At 41.3% G+C, this 20,107-nt stretch overlaps 1 protein-coding gene across 2 annotated transcripts; it reads left to right on the forward strand.

Annotated features, from left to right (window-relative positions):
* The first annotated feature begins 2,710 nt into the window (after positions 1-2,710).
* Positions 2,711-18,464, forward strand: tiparp (TCDD-inducible poly(ADP-ribose) polymerase). 2 transcript variants are annotated; one of them, XM_077723041.1, is made up of 7 exons: positions 2,711-3,043; positions 3,985-4,955; positions 12,973-13,162; positions 13,434-13,621; positions 15,129-15,434; positions 16,573-16,830; positions 17,175-18,464. In XM_077723041.1, the coding sequence occupies exons 2-7, from the start codon at positions 3,994-3,996 to the stop codon at positions 17,362-17,364; spliced, it is 2,094 nt and encodes a 697-aa protein (XP_077579167.1). In that variant the 5' UTR covers positions 2,711-3,043; positions 3,985-3,993; the 3' UTR covers positions 17,365-18,464. The 2 variants fall into 2 exon arrangements, with proteins under 2 accessions (XP_077579167.1, XP_077579168.1); XM_077723042.1 differs by lacking the exon at positions 2,711-3,043 and adding an exon at positions 3,382-3,621.
* The last annotated feature ends 1,643 nt before the right edge of the window (positions 18,465-20,107 follow it).

Here is a 20,107-nt window from a genome sequence, read left to right on the forward strand (position 1 = left end):
GAAATCGACTAATTAAAGATAAGGCCGTTAAGGTTATATTTATTGTATTTTCAAAAACCTCCTAATGGTTATGAAGGGCACGATAATCACAGTTGGAAACAAACTTTCTGTTTCTTATTCTTTCATGGTTGCACGCATATAAAGTGCAGCAGAATCTTTTCATTGAGGTTAACATTACTGTCCTCTCTACACAACAGATTTCTCTGCAGTTCTATTTGGTTCTGGAGGTTTGCTGGACGCCATTAAACATGAAGCGGAGGGAACAGACTGTACAAGCGACCTTATGCAGCCTGTCTGCATCAGCGTGTTTGACAAAAGCATGTCAGTTGTGCCAGTGACAGCCCGTTGATGTCAGCACTGTTGTGAACAATACCAGTTTAGAGTACCACCTCGTCAGTGAAGCATGGTAGTGGTAGTGCCATGGTGCGGGCTGGTATGTTTTGCTATGAAACTGACGGAATCCCTTGTAGTCACTACTATTTAAAAAAACCCCACAAAGTTGATTGACACATACAATTAATTTACCAAGCCTGTTGCATGCCTCCTGTGCAGACATGAAAAAATATGATCTAAAAAGCATATCAACGTATTAAACAGAAGCACAGTAGTATTTGAAAGTAGAAACCAATTGACTATTTGTGTTCTAATATGCCGCTCTTACTTCTCACCTTGCATTTTTGCCAGCGTTTGACCTTTGTCCCCATTCTCAGGTATTTTACGCTGCAAGTAAAATGTGCATGCCTCGTGGTGTCTCATTGTAGAAAAATCCATTGGCCCCGAGTTTACCATTGTATCTTTGTTATGACAACAATTAAAGCTTACTGTGGTAGCTGAATATTTTATTGTTTTTATTTAATGTGCTGGAAGAGCTAATTGACATCTGTTTGATAGAGTACCCTTTCAGTCATGTTGAGGCTTGAGCAAAGGCTCATCTTTTCGCATATCATCCAAGGAAGACTGCTCCAGAACTGCCAGAACATATCCAGGCAATTATACCTGTATGAGTCAGCCGTTCCCTGTTTATAATGGGTAAGCCTGTCCTTTCCAATGACCAACTTTCCACTGTTTTGACAGGATCAGTATTTCAGCAGAAGATGACTGGACACTCTTTGCCTTATTTCCGAGAGCATAGCCAGTTTAAGCACTTCATTTTAGTTTCTTGCAAGGAGGTTTACATTGGAATTCATGTGCAACAAACACCAAATGTTCTTTTTTCTTCAACATTGATGGGTTTTATAGTAGGAAAAGCTATAATTCATTGTAATTTGTGTTTATTTATTTTCCATTTGGATACAATTATGAATGCAGATTGTTTCATGCAGAATCTATTTTAGTTCTTTTGTTGTATTAACAATTAAGCAGCAATCTTCAACTATTAGCAGACATTATTGTCTAGGGGAACAAGCTTGTTAGCATACAATGACACTGTGGGCCCAAGGCCATACAGCACAGCAGGTTCCTGAAAAACGTACTTCTTGTTAAACAGGGAGTGAGTGAATGGAAACTGACTCGACACGCTGTCAGTAAATATTGCAACATTACTGAAAGCGAAACAGTCTTCCGATTGATAGAACCAATCTGTAAGAGTTTGCCATCATTTTCTTTTTCTGCTTGTGTGTTGGGAAATAAATGAAAATTTAATGTTTGACTATTTGAAATGTTTTGTATCCTCATACGATTCAATATTTGACAAAGAATATAACCGGAGGCATGTTTTTGCAGTTGCTACATCAGACCATAAAAGACGTATTTGTACTATCTCACGTGGTTTCTCCCTTCACCTGCTCACTTGTTAGCAGAACTTCCCCACAATTACTCAAAGGATTTCCCTGAAATCTAGTTTTGTAAAAATATTTGAATAATTTCCTCAAAAGTATTTTCCGGTCTCCATGTGGTGAAAACCTTCCCTTTTTGTACTTTTACAATGCAATGTTAGAAATGTGATTATATCGAAAGCATGTCATATAAACATCAATTCATATATTTTTAATGGATTCTTATATTAGTGGGATTTTTTATTCGGATAACTAGGGCTGTACACGACTACTATTTCAAGTCACAATACGTATTCTATTTTATATATATATTATAGAGCACCCTCTTGTGGTTCAGTCTAAGAAAAACATGTGAAGTCATATAATAATCTGTCCTCTCATTTATCCTCATTGAGGTTACAGGGGTGCTGGAACCTATCCCAGCTGACTTCAGGCCAGGGGCAGGGTACTCCCTTAATCGGAAGCCAGCCGATCGCATGGCACAAGGAGATGGACAACCAATGCACATTATGGGGCAATTTAGAGTGTCCAATCAGCTTACCATGCATGCAATGTGTGAGGAAACCGGTGATCTCAGAGAAAACCCACGCAGGCCCGGGGACCGACCTTTATTCAAACCCAGGTCGCCCACAGCCACTGCAATTTATAGTCCGGAAAATACGGTACATTGTGAAGGCCCCAAAATAACACTTATGGAGAAAACAGGGCTACATTTGTGAATGATCATTATTGATGATCATTTGTTGATTTTTATGTGTTCACCTCTTGAACAGACGTTTCGAATTGAGCTTTAAATGCTACTCAGGGGCCATCCAATTCCCCATTGTAAACACAGCAGGAGGAACAAAGGCACCAAGTGAGTCCGCCTCATGTGCAACTTCTTCCGGCTACCACTAGACGACTCATGCCCTTGCTGCGTGGAGCTGAAAGTGGGATGCCGAGTGAGTCCCACCCTCCAGCAGGTTGGGAGGCGGGACGTGTCCCGGCAGAGGAGAGTCAGCACAAGCAAAGCGATTCCTCTCACAGCTGAGCTCCCCTCGCTTTGCTTACACTTCAACCAAACGGCTCAATGACACAAAGAAACGGGCGGACATGCACGAAAGCGGCGGGGGAAGAAGCTGAGAGGCACTGCGAGGTTCTCCCCAACTACGATCACTACTGACTTCTCCACCCGGGCTTCGCCGACATGATCACCGGGTATAACGTACCAAAGAACGCCGAGACCTGATAGGGGTCTGGGTGGTGGTAGGGGGGACTTTATCGCACAGGTAAGTGGCAAATCTCTTGCTTATTTTATTTCCTCTTTCGTGTGAACTCGTAGGGAAGAGTATATGTTTCTTTGTTCTTGTTTAATGGAAGAAAAAACGCAAGATCCGAAGGCCATTGGGAAGCATCGTACCAGCCATGGGAACATTGTTCCAACTAACCCGGGGAGGCTAAGCTAGTAAGTGGGTGATAGAAGGCAGTGCCTGGTGCGCGGTGCGGTGGTCTTTAGTCGCTGTTCCGCCGCAGTGGATGTGTGTGTATATATATGAGAGAGAGCGCGCTTTGTGCGGGTGTGTGTGTGTGGTGGGCTACGTGCAAAGTTGCGCGGGGGCAGCGATGAGTACGGGGCACGTAGACTACCCGAGGCTGCGTATCGGACTCCCGTGATCAAGATACAACGTCCCGGGAGGGAGAGAGGGTAGTTTGGTGTCACAGCCTTGATTTTATCGCTCTTTCTAGAAGGCGTAAAACCCTTTTTGAAGAGAAAAAAATTCAGATCACTCGAATAAAAGCGGCATTATACAATTATCACAAGATGAACGAAGCTGATGTTTATGACTCCCACCCTGACAGGAATTAGGTAATGTATTTTCCGCTTCGGTTTAACGCTTGTGGCGAATGGCTTGATTTTTGTTCTCGTTTTTTTCTTCATCTCGATGTGCAGTAATTTGGAGGTTATTATTCAGTAGCAGGAGGTTGTTTATTCGCCGTGTCGCAGGTGTTAAATGCGGCAGAGGTTTCGTTTTAGCACATAGATCCTGACGGCCAGCTTGGTTTGGCTTGGCTCTCTTTCCAGGAAAGGAAAGGCGAGTTTTGAGTTAACAGCGCTCAAGCTTATTAATCGTCGCTTTATTCGCCAGGATGACTTCACTTAGGGGAAAAGATTAAGAGATTATAGGCATTACCTTTAATGACTACCTCTTTATCTCCTGTTTTCCCCCAGGTGTGCAACATGGATAAAACTTTGCACATTCTCCAGAAATCCACAGACAGTGTGCCGACTGGGATTTCGCTGGATGTGAGTTTGAACGTTGGGGATGGGGAGGACTTCACGGAACAAACGATCGTGGGACTTGCGGACAAAATACCTCTTGTGAAACCTTATTTCAAAAAGAAGCCGAGGAAAATAGACGCCAAATGCCTTCACCGCGCCTTGGAGGAGCCCATCCTGACCACTCTGCTCAGCAACGACATGCCGGGGGATGGCGTGTTCGTGCCGCGGAGTCAGGCTGGACGCACGCCGGCCAACCTTTGCGTGGCGGTCGCGGCCAAACAGAACTGCATCGACCCCGTGTGCGGACTCAAAGAATCGCCGGCTTCTGACGCCGCCGCTACGGAGACGGGAGATGTAGAGATGGCGGATACCACTGCAGAATTAGAGGAGACTGAGAGGCGTGGGGAGCGACCTAAGGCGGGCCTCCGGGCCGCGGGGGGCGCCGGGACAATAACGTCAGCCGGCAGGGATATACCCCCCATTGTCGCACCCCAGGCTTCTCACCAGGAAGAAGCCATCAAAAGTAATGGCCTCTTAACGCACCCGAACCCCACCCCTACTAAAGACTGCATTAGCCTCCAGGACTCCCTCCCACCACTCCCGCAAGCCGAACAGGCTGACAAAGGAGTGCTTTTTCAGGATAAAAGTGAAGAGGCCTCCCTGGACTTAGTGTTTGAGTTGCTCACCCAGCTTCAGTATCACACACACCAGGCAGATTGCGTGGACATTTGTGTGGATTTCCTCCAAGGACAATGTGTGTATGGCAGTGACTGTGCCCATCACCACACGGTTCTGCCCTTCCACTGGCAGATCCGCCGAAGTGACACTCAGACGTGGCAAAGCATAGCAGATGAATCCCAAGAACAGTTGGAGAGACTTTATTGCAACCCGGACAATGACCAAGTCAGGCTCAAGTACCAGTAAGTGTCACTACTACACCCCCAGTGTTTACTTCTAACTACCCTTGCATTGCAGCTTGTGTGTTGTCATTGGCACATGATATTTGTGTGTGTTTTTCTTAGGGGATTTTAGTTTTAAGATGGGTCCATATTCACTCTAGAATTTGACCTTTAAAGTTGTGTTGACAATCAACACACAAAATGTTTAGAACTTACAACACCCTGCCTGAACTTTTATTTAATATTATTATACGTATATATTTCTTAAAATCTAACTTCAATCTACTATAAACAGATCATTTTGATCTATTAATGTCATGGAATAGGTGTTAACATGCGATTTAAATCACTAAAAGGAGGTAATGATTTATGCATGTGCATACTCCCCCATAGACAGTATATTAGAAGTTTCTTTTCACAAAGTGAGTAAGTGGTGGTTAAATTCTCAGGGTCAAACATATTTTCTATGATTATAAGTCAAGTGCTCATTTTTACAATGAATGCCTTGTGTAGTCACCAAAGACATCATTATTTCTACTTTATGACATTGAAACATGTTATAGGGTTGTATGTTTGTGCAAATGGTGAACAATGGAGGTTTATAATGCTTTTGCTGTGCAGCTGGTTGCTGTCTCAATAGATACTGTAGAGATGCTAGTACTTTTAAAGGATGCAGCGTGGTAAATGGATAGGTGCCAATGTCATGACAACAATGGTGGTGTAAGCTGATATGCTGCTGGCCCATGATAAGCTACTCCACACTCATTGTGTTGGAAACTCTACAAACATGCTTACCTCTTTGGTTTCACTTCTGCTGACAAACTGCAGGGTAGCATCTAAACATAATGCAAGTGTGTTTGTCATATAAATGTAAGCGTATTGAAATACATGTGTAAAAAGAAACCAGATCGCTTTTAAAGAATGTGAGGGTAAGTCTCTAGTCACATGTGTAGGGCTATTTTGCTATTATCGTTCCAAGGGTAATTTATCAGCTCCTCACCATATGACTTCCCAACTCCCTGCTGTGATATTTGTGATTCATTTCCTGTAAGCCAGCCCTCTCCTTGGCTGCAGCTCTGTCCTAAGCAGACTTTAGAACACTCATGGCAGAGCGTGGTGAACTTCCGTGACCCCCTTGTGTGGTCACTGACACAGCCGCACTTGGCAGCTTCAATCCCTCCCTCGGTCATAGACATGCACACAATAGAGTGCACACACACACACACACACACACACACACTCGCTCTCTCTCTTTCCCTCTACCCTGCACGCAGATGCTCACACGAATGAGAAGAGAGAAGCTCAGTGGATTGCAACGCTCTCACGCACTCAGTTTAGCAGACAGAGATAAACCTCTCTTTCACTCTCCTCTCACACGCCCACAAGTTACACACATAGACATGCAAGTACTTGGCAAACCATGGCGGGGTGACAAAGGAGCATGCCGTTTCCTGCGGAACTGTACTATATATGCATGCATAGTCACACACAATGAGAACATGCATAGTGACCTTGTTCGAAATAGAAAAAAAGTACCTCTTAAAGCAGTTTAAACAAGGTGAGCATTGTTAGTTTACCTTTGATGAGCTATAGGCACTAGAAGAAATACTACATTATGAATTAGTTTCGTCTAGTTAGCTCGCACACACTGGAATCTGAGTTTAAGAGGTATCAAAAATTTCTAAGTAAGGCAGTGAAGTTCTTATGACATTGTCAGAATAATTATATATATTATATATGTATTATAAATCCATCCATTGTCACTTCTTGTACTTCTTGTACTGCATCATCAGTGTGTGAATGAGCTGATACTTCATATTATGACTTGAATTTCAATCCATGATGAATGGGCTTTAATACAGAGAAAGAAAACAGGGATTTTGGTCGATGATCAACCGCTGATGAAAACTGCCATAGTTGTAGCACTGTAAACACTGCATGGCATTTCATTTTGGGTTAGTTGCGTCATCAAGTATATAGCTGTCATAAGTCAATTATTTTGTTTACCATTGTAGTACTTCATCACATTAACCCCAGAGCACAATGTTTAAGGTACTATGTGTGTGGGGCTTGGCCTTAGAGCCCACTTTTCTGGTTTGCGTGCACTTGTGAAGATTTATGCCAATGTTGTTGACTTCAACAAATCTCCATGCAAAGTGCTCTTCAAACTGGATGTGCACCTGGTTATGTCATACCAAATTTGACTGGTGTTTTCTACCCTCATAGAGATTCATCAGACTCACATGACAGATATTTCAAATGCCACAATGATAGGATCATTTTAATGGATGGGCACGCTTTTGTCTTTCACAAATATAGCATATCTTTTCTTAGTTGTATGCTTATTTTTTTGTTTTGTTTTTGTGTAGGGTCCTCCTACAGAAAACAAAAACCCTCACACAAAAATCAGTTGGGTTTATGGTTAATGGTACAACTTTACGCTCAGGGAAAACCCAATCATTGCACAAGCACATAACAAGCGTGTCAAATACCTCTACCGAGTCCAACTACTTATCAAGTTTGGCTTGTTAAGGCAATCGCTTACAGATAATAAAGTGGTAATTAACATAAGGAGGCAAATTTAGGGCAAACACAAAATATATATAATATCCAAAAAAAGCATCATTCAGCCAATAAGGTTTACGATTAAGTTGGTCCATATGCCTGATGCATGCCTCCCCACACACATGCTTTTTAATTGAATATTTTTTTTCCTAGATTTTGATTCTCTCATCTTTTCCTGGCCAACTTTGTAATTACATACGTGCGTTATGGTTGTTTTTCTATTACTACAATGCAGTAGCAGTGAGGGATGTGTTTTGCTTATTTGGCGTAGAGACTGCAAAAGTTAATCCTGAGATTTGATCACAGTTTCGTTGAATTCAGTGCTTCATGAGTCCTTCTGATGGAGGCTCAAGCTTTTTGCTGTGCTAGCTGAGTGCCACATCTCTTTGATGATCTTCAATAGAGGCTCACTCCAGTCAGTCTTTTTCATGAGAGCACACACGCACACATTGGCTGAGCTCTGTGGTTACCTCAGCCAAATGATAAAATCGATAGTCTGCTCAAGAGCAGCAGATGATTTAACATGCTTGACCAGCATTATGGCAACAATAAGATATTTTGTCATTGGTCATGTGGAGCTCTTTTCGATTCTGCTTTTTTCAGTGTGAGTAGTGTGCTACACAGTTCCCTTGTGTGAAGTATCTACAGCACACATTAATCCCAGCCATATGATGTACAGGACTTATCCGCCTTTGCAGTGAAGTCAGCGATGTGTGGGAATGTTGCCGTCATCACTTCTAGGTAGTCATGGTGAATTGCAATCATTGCTGGAAGTCCAGTCATTGGTTAACAGTGCTATACTGCTGAACATGTGTTTTTAAACGTGAGAGCATGTCTGTACTTTCAGTAATTCCTCTCATGATTAGAATACAGCTTGTTACATTTTAGAAAACAAAATGTCCCAGTCCCATATCCTGGAATTTGTGTCCGCATATGATATAGTGAACTAATTTTGCTTAACCTCCTGACAAAGCATGTGTGTGCGTATGTGTCTGCGTCTCACTGTGCATTTTTGGCCCTTAGGAGAGCATGAGATTTGACTCTTTTGTTATCCAGGTGATAAAAGGCTTGCTTGTCATTAACTGACATTAAGAGTCACAGAGGACTAAGGGCAAAGTGACCTGACACTACACTGTGTGCATGTCATCATTCTTAAAGGAGCAATGTGTAAGTTTTGCTCTCCAGTTATTCATTCAATGGCCCAAATATTTCAATAGACATTAAAGAAACAATTTTTTTTGGGCGCCGGGGGGCAAATAGTTCTTACACGGTCCACAGAGTATAATTTATGGTGACCAGTCTTACATTTTGCTCCTTTAGGTCAGATTGATCTCCCAGATCATTTTGTGTCAAGATGTTGGAATATAATTCAAGATGATATGGCGTTATGCGTTCATACTGTTGTGATTGTATACATGAGTTATGTGTATAAGCGTGTACCCTTTTGTCCATTTAGCATGATACCATGAATCAGCAGGGTGAGGTCATTGTTACTCATCCTCAATTTATTATATGGCAATTCAGTCGGAAGCTTGTTTTATCTAAAGACTAAGTCTCATATGAGACAGTCTTTTTAAAAATTATATTTGTTTAAAACCTACCTAGATTTATCATCATCTCCATTCAGAAAACAATGTTGATATATTTGTGTTAAACTACTAGCTAAACCTCTTTCATGCCTTATTCGCTTATCTTAAAAGGGAGGCTTAACATGGGTGTCTTGTTTTCTTTTCCTTACCAACATCGACATTGAAAAAGTGTTTCCCTTCGTCTCTGTAAGCCTCTGAGTCTGATTTAGTTATCTATCTGCACCGTACGTCTCTCACATTTTGTTCCTCGGGCAGGTTTTAGAATCTCAAAGCCAAGGAACTGAACATGGGGACACCCTGAACCATAACGTTAATGTTCTGGTCTAGAACAGAACTGGAACACGTTCTCACGGAAAAAAAACAGCACAGACATTAGACAAGTGTGTATCTTTTGCCCTTGTCCAAGTATGTTTTTGTAACTCAAAATGCCTGAAGTAAAAACTACAAAACAAGACCTGCCAAGGCCAGAAAAGAACATAACGTAGCTGCACTCTAATTGTGCTTTTAACAAATGCATCACTGAAGCTTATTGTCCCTTTACAATGATAACAAAGTAAAACAACTGAACATAATATGCTCTCTCTTCAACTGACTATTAGACTAAAATGCAGTGTAGTGTAGTGGGTTGACTACTGGCCCTTCCACAAACAAAATATTTGTTTTTATAGACGGTTGCCAATGGAGATGTTCTATAACTCACTCTTCATTAAAACAGGTTTTAATCTGTTGATCAACTGTAGTGTGTGTCAAAACTTTGAGGGAAATCCTGACTATAATTGAAGTAGATATTGTAATTGTAAGCATATATTTTGCCTATCTTCTCTTTGGTGCATGCATTAATAAATCATCTTTATTGTTAAACTAAACAAATTGAATTATTTACACCGTTTTGACATCTGTGATTGGCTGGCAACCAATTTGGGGTATACCCCACCTCCTGCTCATAGTTAACTGGATCCGACACCCCTCCTGAGACTTGGGTGGAAAATACATTAATTATTTTTAAAGCTGAACATTTTCACATTGCAAACATGGGAGTAATTTAAAAGTCAGTGTTGTAAATTACCAAGACTATTGTAAATATGCTTTTGGTGAAAATGTCCCCAGTGTGGTAACAACAAATTATCCCTTGGACAATAAAGCGACATCTCTAAGTTCTAACCATCAATTTGTAGAGAGAGAAACTTCCACCCACAAACAAGTATAATGCTAACTTAGGAAAAAGGTTTTTAAAGTGCAAACTTATCAAGATTGAACACAATAATTTGAATAATAGTACAACAGCCTTAATTGCATATCTGGGTGTGGGTGTATTTTTTATGACCGAAGCATTTGGTAACCGATCTTATCAACCTTTTATCCAGGCATGGCTGAAAGAGGGTTGCTTGTGCGTACATGAGTCTGTATAAAGAATGTATGTGAGTGAGCGTTCCATTTTCCTGTGTTGTTTTTTTTTTTTTTTTTTGCTTGTCTGTGACGTTCACAGTAGCATGACTGATGTTGGTATGCAGGTTCGTGTGTGTCTGTTTGTCCTTGTGCACCCGTGAGAAAATTTCAAGGCGTGTGTGTGTGTGTAAAAGGGCATGCAGGGAAGGTATCAATAGCCTTTTTCAAAATGCTGTGAGTTTTATTAACTTTTTGAGGCAGGGAATGGTTTGTTCTCTTTCCAGCAACCGTCCTGCCTCGCCCTTTGCCTTACAACTGTGAATGTTCAGCTGTTAGGTACAAAGCAGGTTTGGCAGTTTTTTTTTCTACAGTACCTCTCTCTCCACACCTTTAGCACACCTCGTTCACACGTCAATAGATGTTCAATTTTTTTTATTTAAAAATGTAAGTCATCAAGATGATCCTTGCCATACTCAGTCCCAACACGTCTCTTTCCAAACTTTTGATCAACCGCTCTGTCGAAAGCACTCCGTTTGAGTGCACTTAATTTAACTGGTGGAATTTTATTTTTAGAACATTACAAACCCGTCAGGAAAAAGGGAGGGCAGAGCACAGTGAAAAGTCTGTGAAAATCACTGTCCTGTCTGCTGTCCAAATATTTGCCTGTTAGGGCCACACAGTGGGAGACACAAAGGGGATCAGGCACATGAAGAAACTACCTTTTATTGCTGTAAAGTGCACTTTGCATACTCACAATGAAATCTGGAAATGTAGTTGTCCCTCTGGAATATACTGTACATCTCAAATCAATATAGGCAGGTTTGCTTATGTATGCAAAATTGGGGAATATCGGATGCATCCGGAGGGCTTTAATAAGGAAAACAAAAGGAGAGAATTCAATCCAAACACAGAAACAATTAAGAATGTAGTTATTGGAATCAACTCACTTGTGCTGTGTATTTTTTCAGATCACTCCTTTTTCCTCTTCTTCTGAGTTGGTTTGTTAAAATTGCAGTTCATTTTAATGTCCTCATTAAACACTTTCTTTAATAGGGTGCATTAATGTTAAAATGTATTCCCTTTTTACTCTCAATGCGTTTGATGTATTAATTCCAGTTTCAATTCCTCTTACATTCCGCCACACAATGACTAAGTGGAAATTCTGAATGCATACAGTTCATTGCAAGCGTGACTTGTTACCTTATTTGCAATAAAACCATCAAGCAGAACACTCATCCATAGTTTACTGTACGTGTTCATCTTGGATGATCACAAATTGCATTTAAGAATAACTCAAATTCACCAACTCAAGAAAAGACAAACTTTGGAAAGTTGTTGGAATACAAATATTGGTGGATGGACTACATCAGAGTATTTGGAAGTTTCCAATCTAGCATCCAAGGTGAAATGCAAGACCATGGTGTGAAGCTTAACCCCAGGGACTCACTGCTCGGGGCTTTTTTTTTTTTTTTATTGAAGGCATTGGTTTTAATCTTAAAGGGCTCACAACACATTCAATAATGTTATTGAAACGTGGAGTCTGGTTAGAGGAAACTTTTCTTCAGAAGGTTAGGAAAATAGTTTCATCTACTTTTTGTTACACCTCAATGTGATGGCAATTTAATAGGAGTGTAGTTTAAAAAACTTGCGAAAAATATAATTGTTTTACACTTTGTAGAAGCATTTTTCAAATGTTTGGCAAAACTTTTTTTCCATTTTTAGTTTTACAACATTGTGTACACTTTTATTGTTGCATTTTCTTAATTAAAACTTATTCCAGTCGATTGTGGCCATTAGGTGGGGCACACCCTGAAATGGTGGTCAGCCAATTGCAGGGAAAATGGCACGAACAACCATTCACACTCGCACTTATTCTTATGGACAATTTACCATGCATTTTTGGGGGATGTGGGAAGAAACCGGAGTACCCAGAGAAAACCCACATAGGGACTGGAAGAACATGCAAACACAGTTAGAAAGAGGGGGAGATATCACTCAAATATTAGATAAAGGCCTATCTCTTTTTTTGTATCCCAAATGATAACCCTCTTGTCTGTAACCTACTTTTGAGTTTATATTACCAGACTTTTCTCACCAAGCAGTCATGACATGCTGGCATTTTAGCCTGAGCCGAGTCCCTCACCCTATAAATAAAACGTAGGAATAGCCTTAAAATAGGATTAAACTGCAATTTCACCACAAGCTTTTTGATCCTGTGACACATACAGCTTCATTCCTAGTTGCATAGATTGATGTTTTCATTATGGCATTCATGATTTTCCCACTTTTTTTGATCCCAAGTGACGTGTAAGTTATGTTTGTCCAGACTGACTCACTAGCTGAGTAATTAGCGGTCTGGTCATGTTGCTCCAGGACACCAGGGTTAATATGCCTGCTTATGAACTGTGACCAATTTATGACAGAGCCGCATATCCTGTGAATGCAAATTGCCGAGATTTATTTTCAATAACACTTTCATTTTCCATGGTATGTTTCAGGGGCTCCGTTTTTTCCTTCTACTTTGGAACCATGCGGGTTTGTGACCTAAAGTTTGACCGAGTCCGGCGTTTGACCACTCCCACCGGTCCTCTCACAATGCCCTCGCCGAATCCAAGCCCCACCCCTAGCTGTCACACAGTGTGGAAGTACTACTGCAGAGACAACTTTGGCTGGAGGGAATACTCCGAGGTAAAGCACGCTTCTGACCACATTAACTCTGCCCCAATCAATCCTTTAAACAACACCCAGGGTGGGATCAATGCAGGCCTATCTGAATACATCACAATTGTGACAAAACTTTCATCCCCCAATTGTATTTATCCCCAACCAAGTCATTCGTTGGGCTTTTTTTTATACTTTCCTCAATTTCTATATTAACAGTAATGAACACTCAGCAATGTCATAGCAATGCTAACTGATCTTTTCCCTGTCTGTGTTGTCTATTTCCCCTTTCCACTAGCCGGTGGTCAAGCTTATAGAGAAGGCAACACTGAGGGGTCTCAAGGAAGTGCGATTCATTACGCTCCAGAACCAATATATCCTAAACATCAGGGAGGGCTTCCAGCAGAACGCCATGTTTGGGTTCAGGCGCCAGATCAAGAAGAGGCCCATGTACATGTCCTCTGTGATGCTCGCACCCCACCTAGAGTGAGTACAACATTTTGTTTTGGGAAATTATTCGTATATTTTAAGCCTTGAATAATATGACATTTTGAAAAGTCAAACTTGGGAAGTACAAATGTCACTTGACTGTCTGCAGTGCATATATTGGTGTGCTCATATCCAAGTCAATGCAATGTCCTTGTAATGACGACATTGTGAATGACGAGCACATAGAAAAACATGACAAGTGTACAAGCAAATACAAACATGTTCTTTCGTTCTTTTAGCTACTATCTGGCATTGGATACATTCATATATTCTTAGATGTATTATATTAATGTTTTGTCATTATATATGTTGTATTTATTCATTATTATCAGTAATATTACACAATGCCAGTCATCTGGTCTCACCCACATTGGGCAGATGAGAACGAACTGTTTGTACCGGACCTGGCAAAGGGAAAATATAGGAGTGTCAAAAATGGAGAAAAAAAACAGATGAGACAGAGGGTGCAGAGTACAGGGAGAGACAGTGAGTGAAAAAGAGAGAGTCAGAGAAAGAGAGAGAGAGGCTCGCAGCCAAGAAAGTGAAAGATGGAGGGCGCTAAATGGGTTCCAGACCGCTTGAATGGTGTATGAACCGTGACTGTGAGCTGGAACTTGGAACGAGCGATGTTGTTCCTGAGAGTTTCCAATGAATGCAATGTCCCAAGTTTTGATGTCCAAAACAAGTGTATGTGTGTCAGGAACATTCTGTGCAAGGCCTAAAGGTTGAGGTCATTGTCACTCTCCCAAATTTCAACGCAGCCAATCTCTGCTTATTGTTCCATTTCTCAATTGCTTGGTGTCAATTCTCTAAAGCCCCCGTGGGGATAAAGACGTTCGACCGCAGAATGAGATGGAGACCAGACAGACAGGACGGGAGGAAGTGTCACTGTAACTCAGTGTCACACTAATCAAAGTCTCTTGATGACACACAACGGGCTCATGTTCTTATGGCTGATGGCACATGCTCCATTTACGGTGTGAGAGTGAGATGTTGAATGACAAAATGTTTTTTTTCTTTTTCTTTTTTTTTTTCCTCACACCACATGATTGCTGTGCAATCTGAAATGTATTTGTCTCTCCCTCTTCTCGGGGTTTAGCTCTCTCAGTTGTGTTACACATTGGCACTCTCATTGACTGCTGGAAATGCATTTGACAAAAGCCCAAAGATGACAGTTCATTGGAATGACCAGATTAAGAATTTTTTGGCCGTGAAAAAACTTCATCAGGGTCACAACTGAGCTAGAGACTGTCCCAGTTGAATTTTGGCAAGACTAGTTTTGACAATTTAGTCTTCACTGAACATGAAGTGAATGTTCTCGCAACGGGGGAGTGAAGGCCAAGATGTGTCGGATTCAATCTTACAACTGTGAGGCAAGGGGTACTATCCCTAAGAGTGTGACCATATCTCCATATGGCGATATTTTGCAAATCTGATTTATTATATCATCTGGGACAATTGATTTGAGCTTAAGTAGTAATGAGAAACTTTTTTCTATGTTCAGGACTTTGGGTGGTACCTCTTCAACATCACTGTCCAGCTCTTCCTCCTCTTCGTCATCCCTCTCATCGATGGACCTCATGACCTCGCATCCGCTCTCCCCAACCACCGCCAACCCGCCGAGCCTTTTTCCAGAAACATGGTTGCCCATGGCGGTGAATCAGGACTTCCTACAAGTGCCCGTGTCCCGCGACGACCGCAGCTACAGGACCGTGTACAGCTTGTTCCACAAAACGGTGGCTGAGACCAAGTTTCGGATCATTAAGATACTCCGGGTACAAAACCCCTTCCTTTGGGAGAAGTACAAAAGGTGAGTTTTTAAATTCAGTATCAACTCTTTTGACGCATTCTTTCTGAACCGATTTAGCTGAATGTGTCTTTTTACGGACTATTTCAGGATTACTTTGGTACCAGTATTTAATTCTTAGCACATTTTTTCTTTGCATTTGAGTTGGCATAATCTGAAAAATTTAGTACTTAATGATGGATGCAAGCATAAAAAGATGTCATAGCATTGGCATATTTTCATGGTGAAGTCAGTTCATTTTATTGTAGAAAAATTGTAACAACTTTCTTGTTGGCAATTTTTGTTGGTATTGCTGAAGTTGCAAGTAGTTAATACTCTCACAGGGAGCTAATTATACAGTGGGGGATGTGAAACGCTGGCATAGGGGGAAGAGAAAGAAAAGACAATTGAAAGTAACTCTAGTGCAGCTTTGTGAGAATGAACTGGAGTTTCTGTGAGAGTGAAGCAGAGGAGGTAATACTTAGGTGACCGTGATGTATGTTGCTTTTGCGAGCACAATAGGCAAAGCGCTGTGGTCAGAGTATGCGAAGTCTTGTCAACTGTGAAAAGTGGGCACTCACAAAGGGATGAAGTGACAGTCAGAAAGTGATGCCCCATTCTCAGCATGAATGAATTACATTTTGCATAGTGCAATTAATAAAAAGAAGAAGAAAAACAACTTAAGGGTAGCAATTAGAAGGGTGTCCATTTGCATGTATGCATGCAAGCACAAAGACTATTTGAGTGCGTGCCGTGGCCTTCTGTGGCAGGTCACACGCTGTAGAATCATGGGAGGTCACGCCCGGGTCACCGCCGAGCTGGCTCTTGCCTGTGCATGCCTGATTGATCCGCTCACATCAAACGACCTGCGTGCGTGTTTTGCTCAAGAAACGGATTAGGTCGAATGTTCTTACCGTTTTTAGTGCAAACAAGGTTGTGAGCATTTAAAACTTTGTCATTCAAGCTTTTTACTAGATCGTCACCCACACTTGTGTTTTAACAATTATTGATATGTTTAACATATCTGAGTGGACCGTAAATATCTGACTAACGTGTGACTATTTTTGCTCTGAGTGAAGGAATAGATGGCTTAGCTATTAAGGAAAGTTGAATTTAGCTCATGTGATTGATTGTGTGATCGCCTCTTTTTCTAATGCTATAGGAAGAAGGAGTACATGTCCAGGCGTATGAGTGAGATGGATCGGCTGCTGAGCGAACGTCACCTCTTCCACGGGACTTCGTCAGACGTGGTGGAAGGCATTTGCAAGCACAACTTTGACCCACGTGTCTGCGGCAAACACGCTACCATGTTTGGCCAGGGTTCCTACTTTGCCCGGAAGGCCTTCTACTCGCACAATTTCTCCAAACGTTCACCCAAAGGAGTTCACTGCATGTTCCTGGCCAAAGTGCTCACTGGCAGGTATGTACTTGAAGTCTCCTTGAAAATAAGTCTAAGACTTTCAATTTAACTTCCATCCAGTGGTATGGTTCCCCTACATAAACAAAGTGGTGGCATTGCATGGACTCATTTCATATATCTTTACCACATTTGGCCCATGATCTCATATAAACCCACATGCTCTGATGTTTATATTATTCAAGCTTCTTTAAGCACACTCAGCCTTGTCATCATTAAATTTAAACGAGTCTTCTTTTAAATGCCAAATTATTCCCCAACTCTCAAGACAGACACTTGTCTAAAAACCGTGTAATGCGTTTAATTGTTTACATGCAGTAAACATGCCCGTCCGTCTATCTACGCAGGTTTACTGTAGGAAATCCTTCAATGCGACGACCGCCGCCGATCAACCCTCGTGATGCCTCCAGTGACCTGTACGACTCATGTGTGGACAACTGGGTGGACCCTCAGATCTACGTCATCTTCAATGACGATCAGAGCTACCCATATTTCGTTATTCATTACGAGGAGGTACCTAGCACGGTAGCCCTTTGAGCACACTTTATTTTTTAGGCTGCTCAGGTGTTTAGCCCCTTCCCAACACCACCCAATGGCTTAAAACACATTGAGAGACATTTGCAAAGGAAGCTGTCAACTGGATACAACTGGACCGTTGAGGCAACGGGAATCTACGTCACTCCCTCAGTACGTTCACATGCACCGGTTTTTGCCACTTTATAGGTGTCAACATTGGAATTGGGTTGAATCTATGGATTGTTCCTTTTACACGTTAATCCAGCCAAAAACTGGAACCCTTTTCAATTCACAAGAGTTTATCCAAGGAACCACTACTTGAAGACTGCGTGCATGTAAACGTGCTGAGCTTTAAGAGATGGATGGATGGTAGGCGGCAACCGTTGCACTTGGCTGGAGTCTTAAACCCTGTTTACTTAACGAGAACTTTCAAGAAAATCAAACATGACAAAACTTTTTGACATAGTCGTTCAGCTGTAAATGCAAACAGTTCCATTGCAGGTCACACTGTAGTAGACGGTTGGCATCTTTGACTTTAGTATTCCAAGAAGACAGCAGAGGCTTCCAATAACTTGGACCAAAAGACAAAAAAAAAAAGAAAGAAGAAGAAAGTGTGTTTTCCCAGCTGCTGGCCTATATGTTTTTTGAGTTTCAAGTCAACGTGTTGCGTGTTTCTATTTAGTGGACCTGAATCTCGGGGCCTCTTTAATCGGTCAATGGACGGGAGCTTGAATAAGACTTTTCCAAATGGACATCTACGTACTGTAAACCTTCAGGCAGAGGACTCATACCAAGTTACACTGTCCCTTGTTGGCGTTGTTGCCTTGGGGCCCTCCACTTTACTTTGGAAAGAGGGAGTTGAATTGAAGTGAAGAGTGTTCATGCTGAGGCTGCAGCATTGAAACGTATCTCTTTCTCCCTCTTTCTGCCTCTTTTTTTTCTTTCTGTCTCTTTTTTCTGACTGACTGTTAGTGTTTAAACAGTAGACAAGTTTGATTGAGACAAACTGTACAAATGTTCTGTTTATATTTGAGCTTGTGTGCCTTTTGTTCATAAAAATGTTTATTTATGTTAGTTTAATGTGACTTGATTGAATAAAAAAAGGAAAAAGAAAATTTCAAGCACTATTGTAACGTGGTTTATTTTCATCTGTAAAAAGTTAAAATTCCAAATGTCAATTTTATGGCATATTTATAAAAGCTAATTACTCATTGTAATTTGAAATCACTGAATGCTAAACACAACGATTTATGGTAAACATTGTTAATTATATTTCTTAATCGAGTACCCTCCACATTTTCATTTTTTTAATTCAAACTGAATATTTGATCATTTACAAACTACTCCAACTAAACTAATTTCAAGCCATTTTATACAAAAACAAACTAGACTTGATCGTTTCAACGGTATCTCAAAGAAATGTTAATAAATTCCCTGGTATCAACACATTGACATGACAAATAACCTCAGGGTGCAGAAGGTATTTGGATATTTTTGAGGCCAAACACATGCTTCCCAACTTCTTTCCCTTCATTCTCCTCGATTATTCATGCAGATATCATGTTAACTATTCAAAAACCTTTAAAATGTCCTTGTGGTTGCACTATCCGCTACATATATACTCTCAGAGCATCCTGAGAGCATTTTAGGTCTGATTACTGGGTCAGTTGAGAAACTTTCTCCACCCCACTACATATGCGCTCACATCAAAACCTCTTTGGGTGGGGAGCATGGCTGATGCGGTCCTTGGGGTGGGGTTGTCTCCCCCAGCACAAGTGTTGTTTATGTGGTTCCGACTGTTTGTGGGTTTACAGAAATAAAATATAGCGCATTGCATATCATAGTCCTTTTCATGCCGTCATGAAGAAAAAATAGTTTAGTCGTTATACTTGTATATATATCTAATGTTCTAGTTATTTACTGAAATATTGGTAATGTACCAGAATAGGTCCATCACTATACTTTTATTAAAAGGGGAACTCAAAGATATGGATTTAGTTATTTAATGTGAATTTTGGAAATTAGGGTAAACATAGCCAGGAAATCAAAATATTGTTTTTTAACTATATATTCACAATTGTGTGAATGTAAGAGAAAGAAAACCAACACTATATTACAACTACACTTAATGTCATTCATCTTATGATGTATTTAATCGATATGTAATATACCATAGATCTGGCAACATATATTGTCACGTTGTAGGTTTTCTTGAGGAAGAAAATACTCTTGTTCCCAGTGGTATTGCTTTATAGGCTCATTTTTTCCTCACATAAAAAAAAATATTGCATCACTCTTTTTGGAAACACACATTGTCAGCTCAACCTATCACCTCATTTCCTCCTTGCCTTTGTTAAAAGTCCTTGGGCTCCACCGCTTGCATTTTGTTTGTCCCTCAGCTCCCCTCGGCCGCTACTTGGCCTGCAGTCACTGTCATGTGAGGCTGTCGTGCTGAGCTTCACTTTTTTTTAGTGTGTGTGTGTGTTATAAAGAGAGGGGAATGAAGGGTGGGGGCTGGGATGGGTGAGGGGTGGATTTTAGGAAGCGGGAGCAGGAGTTATTTTGCTCTCTTCGTGCCTCCTCACTGGGCTGCGTGCCTGTCTGCTCCTCTCATGTGCATGCAAGCTTGCAGAAGTTGCCCTCTGTTTGCCCCCATCTCCCTCTCTCTGTCGACTCACCCCTCCCTCTGTTAATCTCACACCCCACCCTTCGTTTAGGTTCCTCTCTCCCCCACCCCCTAATCTCTCTCGCAAACCTGCCCCCC

Source organism: Stigmatopora nigra, chromosome 8 (genome assembly GCF_051989575.1).
Source record: "Stigmatopora nigra isolate UIUO_SnigA chromosome 8, RoL_Snig_1.1, whole genome shotgun sequence".
NCBI classification, from domain to species: Eukaryota; Metazoa; Chordata; class Actinopteri; order Syngnathiformes; family Syngnathidae; genus Stigmatopora; species Stigmatopora nigra.